The sequence below is a fragment of the Lineus longissimus genome, chromosome 7 (genome assembly GCF_910592395.1).
Source record: "Lineus longissimus chromosome 7, tnLinLong1.2, whole genome shotgun sequence".
Classification (NCBI taxonomy): Eukaryota; Metazoa; Nemertea; class Pilidiophora; order Heteronemertea; family Lineidae; genus Lineus; species Lineus longissimus.
Genome location: NC_088314.1, coordinates 3,365,880 through 3,379,370, shown reverse-complemented (window position 1 = coordinate 3,379,370; position 13,491 = coordinate 3,365,880). Strand labels below are relative to the sequence as shown.

The 13,491-nt window shown below is 39.6% G+C and overlaps 1 protein-coding gene across 7 annotated transcripts in view; it reads right to left on the bottom strand.

The window, feature by feature from the left end:
• LOC135490636 (E3 ubiquitin-protein ligase PDZRN3-B-like) overlaps positions 1 to 13,491 on the bottom strand; it is a 284,538-nt gene that overhangs the window by 28,606 nt on the left and 242,441 nt on the right. For all 7 annotated transcript variants that reach the window (XM_064775914.1, XM_064775921.1, XM_064775920.1 and 4 more), the window contains 2 exons: positions 12,168 to 12,266; positions 11,359 to 11,421 (listed from right to left, as the gene is read on the bottom strand). In XM_064775914.1, coding sequence (XP_064631984.1) covers positions 11,359 to 11,421; positions 12,168 to 12,266 — 162 coding nt within the window. The remainder of the gene's footprint in view (positions 1 to 11,358; positions 11,422 to 12,167; positions 12,267 to 13,491) is intronic.

Genomic DNA, 13,491 nt, shown 5'->3' with positions numbered 1-13,491 from the left:
GACTTCGTTGGAAAAAAATCTGCCACAGCCGCTATAAAAAGATCAACAAGCTTGTCGAGATGCCTGCGCCATGCTCGGCGATTAATTCAGCGTGTTGTATCTTGTCATTGTTCCAGTTTATTGATTCTACATTAGCGGGGCTAGAGACACACAGACAAGATCGATGAAAATACATCAAAGAACGACCCTGTCTTGTCCTCTTCGTCTCGATCCTAATTTGAACAGCTATGGTTTCCTAATGGATAAGGGACCACAGTAATGACACTTGGGCTGAGTGCAGAGAACAGACTGGCTTAGCCTTTTTACCAACTATTCTCGAAATATCACCATGGGCTAGATTCAGCCTTTTTTGTAATAATATGGGCTATTTCTGTGATAGCAAAGACACAAGCATCTTTACCAAATTCTGGCAAAATCTTCAATATCTTGACCAAGGAATGCCTCTGTGATAAGAATGGGCTATTATTGACCAAACTCCTCCAAATTTTGCATTGTATAACCCACTCTGGTTTCTTAATGGAAAGGTTTCGACCACAATATGATTTATCTCAATATCTTTGATATCCTTGATCTCATCAAAATGACTGATCCACAATTACAGGGATATCATAGACTTAGTCAACCAAACTGACTCGTATTCCAAATCCCCGAGACGGCCAGTCTGCTTCTGTTTGGCTAAGCCACGGTGAGCAAAAGTCTATTTCCACAGATGATTGGGGATCGAGACAGCATGCAAATCATCTCACAGCGGGCCAATATTCCTGGGTATCAACTAGTAATTGTTTCCATTTCAAGCTTGATAACTTGTATCAGAGTTCCATATACCATATAAATTAGCAATAATGGATTGTGATTGTTTAAGATATGATGTGGCAGATTTGATCACGGAATAACGCCCAGAGCGGAATTGGAATGTTTGTTTGGATATTGGTGGGTGTGTTAGCTGTTTTCGGTTTTGAAATCTAGTAAAATGATTACGACTCCAGTGGTGTCTTTTACCTCAAAGTAGCATGTTTGCAGGCAGACAACAGCATTATGTTTATGTTTTGAAAGATATATCATCATAGTTTTCCTGATGGCTTAAGGTACACTCAGGTGAATTCCAAGGATTTTCTGAAATGAGAGAGCCGCCGCCCCCCATTGGATCCCTGGTCAATGTACAATCTACCTAGTCAACGTATCAGCAACATGACCTCTGACAAACCTACATAAGTGTTTCATACTATGGCATAAAAATCACTTTATCTGACACAGCTGATGGATAAGCTCCTAATGAAAAAAATCCTCTTCTTCTGATGTATTTTTTTGTTTTGTTCACCAAGGTGTTGTTTTGAAGATCACTTCAAACGAAACATGAGGATACAATGATTCAGACAACCAAAGACACATGATGACCACGTTCAGCCTGACACCACTGGATGTTGGCAGAAAGCGGAATGAACAGATTAGCACAGAACTGTTTGAGCAATACAATAAATCCCTGCCATCACTCTCCATTTACCGCCAACCATACCGTCATCTCATCGACTCTGTTCCCCGCAAGGCAAACCCAGATGCCACAATATGAAATAGACAGAATGCAATAAATAACTGTGATATTTACAGAAGTTCTTCCTTCAGGCTTTGGACGTTGACGGTGAGATTCCTGCTCAATGATTTTGACGCAGTGTATCAACATCCCTGTTCAATAAGAATTGACTCGAGTTCACATCAGGTTTGACAGGCTCGATTTTGTTTATGGATACAAACACCAATGTACAACCTTTCAAATACAGTTAGAGTGACACAGCTTCAATATTGAGTAAATTTCATATTTACCACGATTTCTGATGCAGTTTGAGATTTTTCAACAATCTTTTTGACAAAATGTGAGTAATGTAGAGTGGATTGGATAGAAGGTTAAATGGATCTGGGCTATGTCTCAACTGTTTAGATGACCATGCTGTCTGGGTGAGCCGACTATCCCTTGGCTATAATGTTTGGATAGGTTTACTTTCTCAGGCCATGTCCTCATCATGGTATGTGACATTTATGATTGTTTGCCTGGCGGCGCATTAATTCGGCGCTTTCCACCACATGACAGCGAGAAGCTGAGGGGATTATTTTTCCAACACTTGTAACCATGGGGATGGAATCACCGATGCCATTCTTATGATATTTTTGAGAATAAAGGAATAAAGTGGCGGCATTTGGCATGTCTGTCTCATATCAACATGCTCAGTCGAGGGGAGATATGAGAAGATTCCATAAGCTACGTCTGTGTATTAGCCATAAATGCCAAGGGTGCAAAACTGAGACAGAGCAGTTGATTTTTTGGTGATTCATTGAAAGACATTTGGATACTCTTCTAGATTGCTTATGAATGAGATCTTATTCCACCCTAGGGTTTACCAGGCTTATCAAAACGTTTTTATAAGCATTCAATAGGATTCCTTCATTAGCCTTGGCTAAGAAAGCAAAAAGGGCCTTCAAATGTAAAGGCCACTTTTGTCCAGAAGGACATGCAACCAACCTCCCTATTGAAGTGTTGTTAGAGGAATAGACAATAGTGACTGAAGTTCACTGATGTTCACTCATGTTCAAAGGGTGGCAGGAAAACAAGAGAAAAGAAAGCTGATTTCTAAACACAATGAACCCTAGTGACCAAAGTAAGGGAAAGACTTAATGGTACATGTTGTGACACAAGCATCTTATCCGTACAGTCCTTACTCCCACAGGGACGAAACAGAATAAGAACTTAATGATCAAACGCAACACCAAGAGTCACAGACCTAAATCAGGAACAGCCAATCAATATGTGTTTCCCCAGAAGGCTATACGCCGCATCACTCGATAACGCGAAATGTTGGTTTAATGATGTATCTTTGTGTGAGTTCGTCACGAAAATCTCCACGAAGAAGTCCTTCAAACTACGATGGAGCCCGCGGCTGAATGAGATTCTACCACATCAATGTCATCGCGATTATCCCTCAGGCTTCAGACGGTGTAATACAAGATTTGCGTTGTCATATCATTTGAGATGAAACATCCCCATAACGAAAATACTTTGAGTAAAGCAACAAGCGTCTTAAAGATTCACTGTCTTTTTGTCTCACTACTAGTTTGATTCAATGAATACTCCAAAAGAAATTCCCACAGATCACTTTTGATAAGGTAGGTAGAATATCCCTGAAAGGCATCGTAAACTTTAGAAAGTCTCATAGTTTGACAATTCACACATAGAGGAAGCCAGTCAGCTGAGCCTCTTGATTTTGTTGAATATTCAGAACTTTATTTGGTTGTGGCTGTGATGATGATGATGATAAGCTTAGCATACCCGTGCTAAAATGGGTGAGCCCCTCCTGGTTCAAAATGCAATTAAAGCAACTTTAACACTACATACAGCTATTATCATACATCTTCGGGGAATAGACTTGAGACACAGAGGATATTTCGTGATGTGAAATCACACCATCTGATACATACAGTGATACTGATGAGAAAAGAAGATTTAGCTGAGAAGCAGGCAGATCCGTGGCACAGTCTTCAGACATGTCGAAGAGCTGGGCTCATAATCAGTAGGTTGTGCGACAAAACACAGATATTGGGCAGTGTTTTAACAATACCTTTTTTGAGAGTGATACTGTCAGACGTCATACCTCCAAAGAAATAGTGGGGCTAAACATGCACAAACAAATATTGTTATAACTGATCACAATAGAGGTGCAAACTTCGATGTCAACATAGTCTTCATGGTTACAACAAACGGGTGTCAAGAAATGTGCTGCATATATTACATTCAAGTCTAGTTCGTTGGCAGTTTTCCAGCAATTCCAGCTTCAATGTCAAATGGTTAACAGTGGTTTAAAGCAACATTCATTCACAAGTGATTCACAATAAGCATGTATCATCATCTATCAGAGAAGTTGAGCATTCACAAATAAAGGTACATTCAAAATGTCAAAGCCAGTTACCTAAAACCTTGATTCTCTTATCCACAGAAGGTGAAATATATATGATATTGTAGTGAAACTAAGATGGGCGTTAACTCCACAGGTCTCAAGTAACATTCACAAATGCCAATGCAGGTTGATCAATCCAGGGAATCCAGCCACCTGAAACGTCAGCATGTTAAATATACAAAGTACCTCAATTTAGTAATCCATCCAACGTAGAGTGTCTGATATTTCAATGGGCGTTGACTCCTAGTTCCAGGTTACATTCACAAATGCCAAAGACCAACAGCTCTCTGTTACATTCACGAATACCAAAGACGGAAGATCAATTCACATGATCCAGACACGTAATTTCCGCAGTATGTCTACATATATATGTCAGTCACCCGCGCAAGTCAATGTGCCTTTGATGGATGACAGGATTTCAACATCCCCGACCAGTCGGCTGAGATGAGAGAATCAATAATTGTGCTGTGAAAGTCGAGATAAAATCGAAACCTGCTGAGAAATTAGAATTCCAAAAATAGATGCATCGAACGAAAGTGCTGACTATGCTTTCACAATGAAAGACATACAGACAATTAAATAACAACATTTTCCAAAACTATCCACTAAAAAGAAACCTTTTTGAAAAGTCGTTGCAATTAACAAAGGCACTTAAAAGAGTCCTTGTCAAAAATCGTAACATCTTCAATCATTCACACAACAAAAGAGAAAAAACCAAACAAACTTGGCTGATTTTGTGCAAAATGAAGTTTTGAACAAAAACATAATCTTAATCTGTTAAGAAAAGAGTTGTTCATATTATGTTGACAAATTCATTCAAAGCTTTCAATCTTTTCAACCTTCAACCTTTTCAATGACAAAACGCGTAGGAATGCAACAAGATACCTCTGACACATGACCAACATATGGAATCCAATGAACCATGAATAGAAAACGAAGGCAGTTTTTACTCCTGTACATGCATACTTTAACAGCTATCACCATCAGCGATCCTCCTCTGAATCACGTAGAGATCACAAATTCCATGCTACATCAACACGGCATAAACACTGGCATTTTTCTCCCTAATGATCTGAACCTTGGGCCAATACTCCACCAAATATGCCAGAATCCTGTGGCAACGCAGATATAATGAAGTCTGCTGTACCGTCGATATTTCCTCGCCGACTGTCAGCGTTAGCGAGAAGCTGCGCCATCAGCCATTCACATGATCAGCGCGAAATGATATCGAGGGGGAATTGATTGGATACAGGTCATTGGGTGGAGGGAAAAAGAAGGGGAAAGTACGAGCATGTAAGGCAGGGGAGGGGATCGGAAGAAAATATCAAGACCAGGTTTGACTGTGACATTTGAGGTTTCACCTTAAGTCCCTTTAGTTAATTGCATGTCACTCGCCCAGGCTGACTGTCTACTTCAGGCTTTCTACTTACAGTTGAACAATCAACATGTCAGGGATCGCCCACGACAAGCAGCAGAGGGAGGTGAAACCATCTGGTCATTTCCCAAATCTCAGCCCACTTCCTTGTGAATAGATCTGCCAAATACACTGGCAACGCTAACAGGAACGAAGCTGAATGTCAAATGCTAGATGTTAACACCATGCTGTCCGACTATTCTTTGCCCCTCACTTAGGGTTATCTCCATGACTGTCTACCACAAGAAAACATCCAGCATCGTCCATGACCAGCTGAGGGAACAGCAAACCATCTGGCCATTCCAAATTCTCATCAGCCAACATACCTGAAAAAGGGATCTAATCCATCTGGATCGCTAATGACTAAATGAAAATGTTAACACCATCTTCCTGTTGCAGTGGAACCTTAGATGGACACAATCAAGGAAGACAAACATCTATTGTTTGCTGTGGTTGTGTTTGTATTCTATTGTGTGTTCTTCATATATGCTAGAGCGTTTTAGCAGATAGGTTTTGGTTTGTTTTAGCAAGATTTATAAAGTAAATGTTTGACTGGCTTGAGACATAAGACAATGCGCATAACGATCTTTGGCATGGCCTTGTCCAGTGTTTCAGCTCTACGTCATGACTGTAGTGTTGTGGGAACTTTGGAACGAGGTAGTATTGTGGGTTTGGTTCCTGGCACTGCCACTTTGTCTGCAACCCTGAGCAAGATACTTTACTTGGACACCTTCCTTGCAACCAGCCTTAAAATCGAGAATCCTTGAAACTGGTTATTCTTCCGGCTGAACACAGGGTAACAATCCCTATTTGTGAGTAACTTCAGTGACACACAAAATTCCCATCCTGTCTTGGAGGAGGAATACTTTCTGGAAACTCCTCCAAGTATAAAGTGAACACTGAGAAAGAAGAAGATTGTCACAGCCAAGAAACAAGAGGTCCTCTCCTCAAGTCAACAGGTTTTGGCTAACATGAACGAGATTGTCATCAAATCTTCTTCAGACAAAGCCCAGAGTCATGGCAAGGTATGTAAAACAAAGGGCTATATTTGGCAGGGATCATTATTGAAGAATCACAAGAGAGCAATGACTAGACAACGGAAAAATTAGCTAGGAGTTCTTTTCCCTGTCAGAGCATATGGTTGGTAAATCGATTTCAACCTATGAAGGAACAACTCAACAATAGTACCATGCACACATTACTATCAAATATATACTGCTGATATGACCTATTCTCGTTGGAACTGGTGTATATACGTGTCTGTTCATTTCACCAATAGCTGGACAAGAGCACGCACATATTTTTGCTGATTGCATTCCATAATATACAGGATAATCATGCCGATAATTTGCGAATTGTTTTGCATCCTTTCTCTTTCTGTTTCAACTTAACTTGGTTTTGAACCTTGCACATCGATGTACACTCAACTCACAATATACACAGGAAATTTGACCCAAACCTCGATTGGAATGGATCATCAATGATATGACCTCATCAGACCAGACAGCTTCCTCCATGTGGCCATCACAGTAATTTGACTGGGGAGTCTGCAATGGCTGTCGGTCAACGGCGGATCGATTGAAGGGTGCTTGCGTGCATATGAACCGACCATTTGTAATAGTCAATAACTGAATATTGATTAGTGGGAATGTGAGGCGACGTTTTGGTCAGCGTTGAATTTGGTCCCTGGACTATATTCGTGATACCAGCTTTGTGTAGGTTAAAGAGGCAGATAACTTGTTGGAACCAGTTGTTAGTAACACTTGGCAAGTCACTTGTTTTTGATTGCAATAACATTTGAATGAAAAGATAAAAATCTAGCTGTCCTGCCATATGGACTCTACGAACCAGAAGGTCAGCTTCATTGCCACACTTTCTTACATTAACACCAGATCAGGTCATCACGACATGAAAGATCTTATGGTACATTGTGCATTCATAGCCAACTTCATAAAATCTCTGAACCTACAAATGGGGACTCCTTTTCACCAATTATGAAATCATCAATGGCATTCTGTGGTTCCCAAGGATACCAGCAAGCATGAATTGAAGTTAAAAGCCCTTATGATGAGTCTATAAGATTCCAATTAAATCTTGATTGGTGACAGGTACAGCAACTTCATGTTCAGATATCGATGCGAGGAGATGATTGAAATGAAATGTCAAGGTTCGACAAATGTTGACAACATGGAACAAACAAATATGAAGATGTGAACAAAATGTACATGTATTTGATTTAGATCTCTAAAAACTGTCATAAAAAACCTTACATCAGCTGTAAACTGTTCTGCTATGACCGATATATAGGACTTTGTTGAATTCGTTTTCGACTGAGCCTGCAATGACCTGTATTTTCTTTCTGCCTTACGACCATTGTCGGTTATTCCAATAGGGCACCAACTTATCTGTCATCTTCATTGGAAAGGGTACCCCTCAGCAGGCAAGATGACCATATGTTATGCCCTTTTTCCAAGAGTTTGCTCTTTAATATGATATACAGCTCTGCCGGAAAGAGCACTTTCTTGTCATAACGATGTAGACACAATAACTGGCCATCATAGGAAAAATAATTCCGACCGGTCACTCCCCCATGTCCACTAATACCAAAGGTCACTGACCTGTCAATGACTTTCTTACCGAACGTTGTAACTATTATTACTTACCCCTTTTTTTAACCAAAAGTCTTCTTCGAATTTCATGAAGTACAAATAAGTGCACTACAGATGAAAACATCCACTTTTTTATAAGTATCAGAATTTCAAACAACTACATGTTTCCAACACTGGAGTGTAGACTTTATTCCACTAATCTTGCTTCCAGTCATGACTTTTTCACAATCATCATGTTTTCAGCAAACATGACACCCCCTACGAGTCATTCCCGATACAAATATTTTTCTTTAAATATTCAACGGGAGTTTTATTGCAAAGCGTAGGCAGACAGTAAAGTTGTCAGTTTGGATGCTAGTATGTACTAATATAATGCCCTTTTGCTTACAAACAGTGAAATGTAAGGGACGGCTATCTTTTTATCTAAATTATTACCTGGAATATCACATCAGCTTCCTGTGTGTTACCTTTTCCAAAGCGTGGGTGATAATGTTCAAGTTTTTGCCAACGTTGATATCGACCATAACTCCTCTGTCAGGGCATACAACTGCAACATTACCTCAATGTGACATGTGTGGATTCCACTACACAAAGTGCAGTCTGGCAAAAACTCTACCATGAGAAACACTAAACTTTTTAATGTCAATTTATCTTTAAGAAATATGTGATAGATAGTTAGTAAGGATATCAAAATGTCAACATGCCACATCCAACCTTTGCTCTATTGTCAGGTTTGAGAGAAAATTGCAGATGCTAAAATATTTAAAGTAGAACCTGCTGAATGTCACCGGAATCGCACCGGAATCACATGTCTACTCAAATGTGACCTTTAGGCACGTGATATTATCTTATTAATGGGCTCTGGTGGGTTTTTTTTGGTTTAATTTACATTCTAATTCCCCTTCACAGGACTTTGGAGACTAGTGATATGCCAAATAGAGTTGGGAATGGTTTTTGGGAGGCGGTGTAAAAGTATGATCAGTCAAATGCAAAGAAGAAGAAGGAGAAGGATGAATATCTCTGAAGGGTTAAGGAATGAAAGATTTACTAATCAGGTCCACAACATGGATTGACCGAGGCACACTCCTGATTGATAATATTCTGTATGTGTCCCTGTGCCTCCTTTGGGAACAAGTCAGCGGGCTAGCCAATTACACATGGCACCTGAGCACTGGACACATCAAAGTAGGTTCTGATGACCAGAGGAGACGACGTCACACCCTTCAGGGGATGCTGGTGATTTATCAACAGGAAGACGAGCAAGAGGAGAGCTAGAGACTGTTCTGATTTGCCCAACTACCTCACTCCTTGAGATGAGGAAGCATGTCAACAAGGGGGACACATCAAAGTAAGCCTTGGAGCAAGAGGACTGAGACAATATCGCAGAGGAAGGCAAGAGGAACTTGTTTTTCGTCATTATAAAACATATAGGAAGCCGTTTTATGAAAAAGGAATGAAATGTAGCACTCCCAAGTTCCAGAGAACAGCGGGGTTAGTGATAAACTAAAAGAAAGACATGCTTGAAACCATCACAGGTTACAGCACATCTTGCATTCAAAATGTACCTTGCCTCAGATACAACCATAGAAACAGAATGTTATTAATGCAGAACGACACCAATCAGAACTACGAGGGTTAAATGCCAATTAATGTCCACCTAAAACCTTGAGGAATTTCCATGGAAACTAGATCAACAGATCATAAAATTTCAGACACCCCCACCTGTCTCTTGTACAGCACGGTGTCTTCCTACATCTAGGTTATTGAGTTCCCGAAGTAATCCTATGTACACGTCTCTGATGATTTTGTTGTCTAAAAGATGTATTTCCTACTCTTTTGAAACAATTCTATAAGAAATCTTGCTTGTTCATTTATAATTCTGCAACTTAATGGACTGGACATGATATTGAGTTAACCAACTGGGCAGAAAACAAGTTTCCTCAGCAGACTAATCACTAATAAAATATTCATTCGATTGCCGGGAAAGTTGTTTTCATTTTTGGTGCCAAGCATCTTCGGCTCTGGCAATCCTTTCTTTCGGTTGATCTTTGAGATTCTTCGGGGTCATTCACTGGTGAAGACACATGCATAATTGGGTAACTGGCAGCCACAATTGGGTAATGGACAGCATGTTTAACCCCTTATGTCCACAAGCTAGACTCGATAACAGATATATGTTTTTATTTTTGGTGCCAAGCATCTTCAGCTTTGGCTGTTTTTGTTTTTGTTGATCTTCGAGTTTCTTTGGGGTCATACATAGATGAAGACACACTTATAGAATTGGGAAACAGGAGAAACAGACAACATGTAATAGGCCAGCCCCTAGGTCCATGATATTGCAATATTGTTTTTCATACTTGGTGCCAAGCCTCTTCTGTTTTGACTATTCTTTTTCTTGTTGACCTTTGAGATTCTCTGGGGTCAGTCGTGGTTGACGTGTCTCAGAGTAAACTGACTTTCAGTCAAATAGCATATCATAGACCTTAATATTGTCTGCAACACAGAATGTTGGGTATTGTTAGTTGGTCTATCTAATTGCAAGCAAAAGCAACACAACAAGGTAACCTGGATATAAACATTTCACCCTACCACCATGTAACCACCTGCACAGTTCATAAACCATATTCTGTTTCAATATACGGTAAGATCATTTTACTCAATCCATACCAAGTTGATTTCAGCAAAAACAACCAATGACATCAACAAAAATATATAAGCGAGCAATATGTATTTTTGGTATCAGGAGTAAGCACTATAAATCATAATAGCAAATGTATTCATATACGATAGGTCATTGGTAAAATGATATAAGCGCAATTAAGCAATCATCACTGACATATGGAGATAGGAAGGTGTCATAAATATCAAGGGTAAAAGCAGAAAGCGATAAATTGGTTCGCTGATGCAGTTCTGAAAGGAGAAAGCACTATCACAAGGAAAGATCTCTTCTTCATTTAAACAACACCACTAAAAACACAACCAATTAAAGACACCCAGATTGATAAATTACTGCTTTGATGAGGCAAAGTTTGCCCTATTCACTATAGAAGCCAATTGGTATGTTTGTAGTCATTTTTCAAATATCAAATATTGATAGTCAGTTTGGTTTAATCCAACCACTAACTGACAACCACCAACAAGAAATTCCATCTCGCACAGGTACATCTGATTACACTAATGGAGTATTATTTCGCTGGAGTATTATTATGCTTTGCTGTGGATATTGCTGTAAGGTACACTGGTAAGATCTCTCACCACAGACTGTCATCTCGTAAATACATGCATCATCTGACAAGCCATCACAGCTACACCTTGAGAATAGAACCGGCACCTCATTCAAATGAACATGGAAAGCAACAGATCAAGACAAAATGGACAAAAAGCTTTTACTTACTTGTAGTATTTGATCTCCCTCTCTGATGCGACCATCTTGGGCAGCAATACTATACGGTTCAATCTGCAATATTGGAGGAAAGCACGTATGATCAGAGATATCGATCCAGCAAGTGGTTTTCAGTTATTTTGTCAGTTTCCAGGTGGCAGTACCTGATGGTGTAATTATTTCTGTCCTTGTCAATTTCAGGGTTCTAAATGTTTTATTTGGAGGAGGCCCAGGGGAAATGGTCCATTACGTTTTCCAGAGGAAAAAGACAACAGAAGATTGGAGACCTTGTACACATGGAACATTTAATTTGCGATCAGAAGTCAGAGAAGAGATGCTGTTACTGTTACAGGCTATTTCAGCATTGGTAAAGAACGGCAAACTTCTACCACATTGGCTTCAATGCACAGCTGCCATCTGGGACAAGATCAATGAATCAATGTTGAATGCGGAAGAACATGCAAAAACCATAAACACTACCTTTGATTATTTTATTGCGGCTAATGTGTTTATTAATACAAAATTTATATCAAGGTTCAATTGGTGTTTGATCCCATGCAATAGAAAGGGGAGAGATAAATAAACGAAACATGGTAGTTATTAGAGGTACAATTTGTTATCTTATACAGGTTTACCAAAACTTAAAGGGGTTATGATGTACATGAAATAGTTTCAGGAAGATGTCAAATATCCTGAATCAGCTGCAAACCGCAAGTGTCCAGAAGTGGCTGTGGCTGTAAGGTTGAGTTTAAGAAGGATTGTGATCACTATTTTTGAAGAATTTGAAAATATCGTCATTCAAACTATTAAAAATGACTTACTTCACTGATAAAAATATCTGTGACTTCGTCCTCAGCAGCACCATAACATAATGTCAAACCAATTTTTTCCTCACTGTTGGCACGATGTAATGTTACCTCCTGTAATGAGACAATAGATGATTAGACTCAATAAGTAATGTTACAGTAATGTAGTGTCAGTAAATATCCGTAGATCCACTTTTGGCTCCTCTGTAACAATGATTTTGTTGAAACAAGTCCTGATAAGTTTAAATTTGGTGCAGTGATGGATACAAATACCATTGTCTTGTTCTGCACAGTAAAGAATCCAGAAATGTGCAGTATAAACATGACCCATCAACAAGCTTCGAAAATCACCAAAACAGGGCACTGCACTCCCACTTTAAATATAATGACCTGCAGCAAAAGTTAGTAACAAAGCTGCCAAACAACCAAATGATGTTGACCAAGAGAGACACCATAGACACTATCGTGATGCATCCGCTCCATCTACCAACAAAAATTCCTTTTGTAAACAAACCAGATAAACTATGAAAAGAAAATAACAGCACCACATTTCCATTGCCCAAGATAAAACAGTGACGCTTAGCCCAAAACAATCAGTGTCAATGGCCAAGGGATCATTAACGCAATGGGCATAAGAATGAACTTGTTTGTTTCGATTAGTGATACTGCCGAAAGGACACGTGCCCCATCCCACTAATCATCAGCAATAGATTTGCTGGGCTGATATTAACACTCTTTAAAGTCATGTGAAGGTTCTTTAATGGCAAAGAGAAACAAGGAAAATAGCGGTGGATTAACCTTTCGTGGTGTAATCTACGCTAGGATGAATTCGCCATCAATCATGAAGATGTACATTCCAGACTCTCACAAAAGTAATGTTCTCTTGCTGTGACCTTATCATTGCTGAGCTAAGCCACTCTCTTCAAAATTATAAGGATCAGGCACCAAACGATTCAGCAGACTTTGTGTTATAACATCCTGGGTCCAGTACTGTCAAAGGCTTCGTTGAGCTGACACTAAGTACTAGAGTTCTTCTCTAAACCCACTTGAGCAACCGGGCCCAGAAGAAAGGGGTCATATCAAAGAATCATATCATAGACTCCTCTACGGTGAGCCAAAAATTGCATTCAAAGAAGCAGCTGTGAGTATGCTCTGTAAAGTCCATTGCACGATCCTGCCTCGAACAGACTTTCAAGGTATTAAAGTCATTTCAAGAAGCAATCATCATTATGAAGAAAGAGCGTGATCACCTTGCCACTCTTATCGCAGATACTCTGATGTAGAACACGTTGTTCGAAGTATAGATCTTTGCGCTGGATGTGGAGTCATGCACAGGATC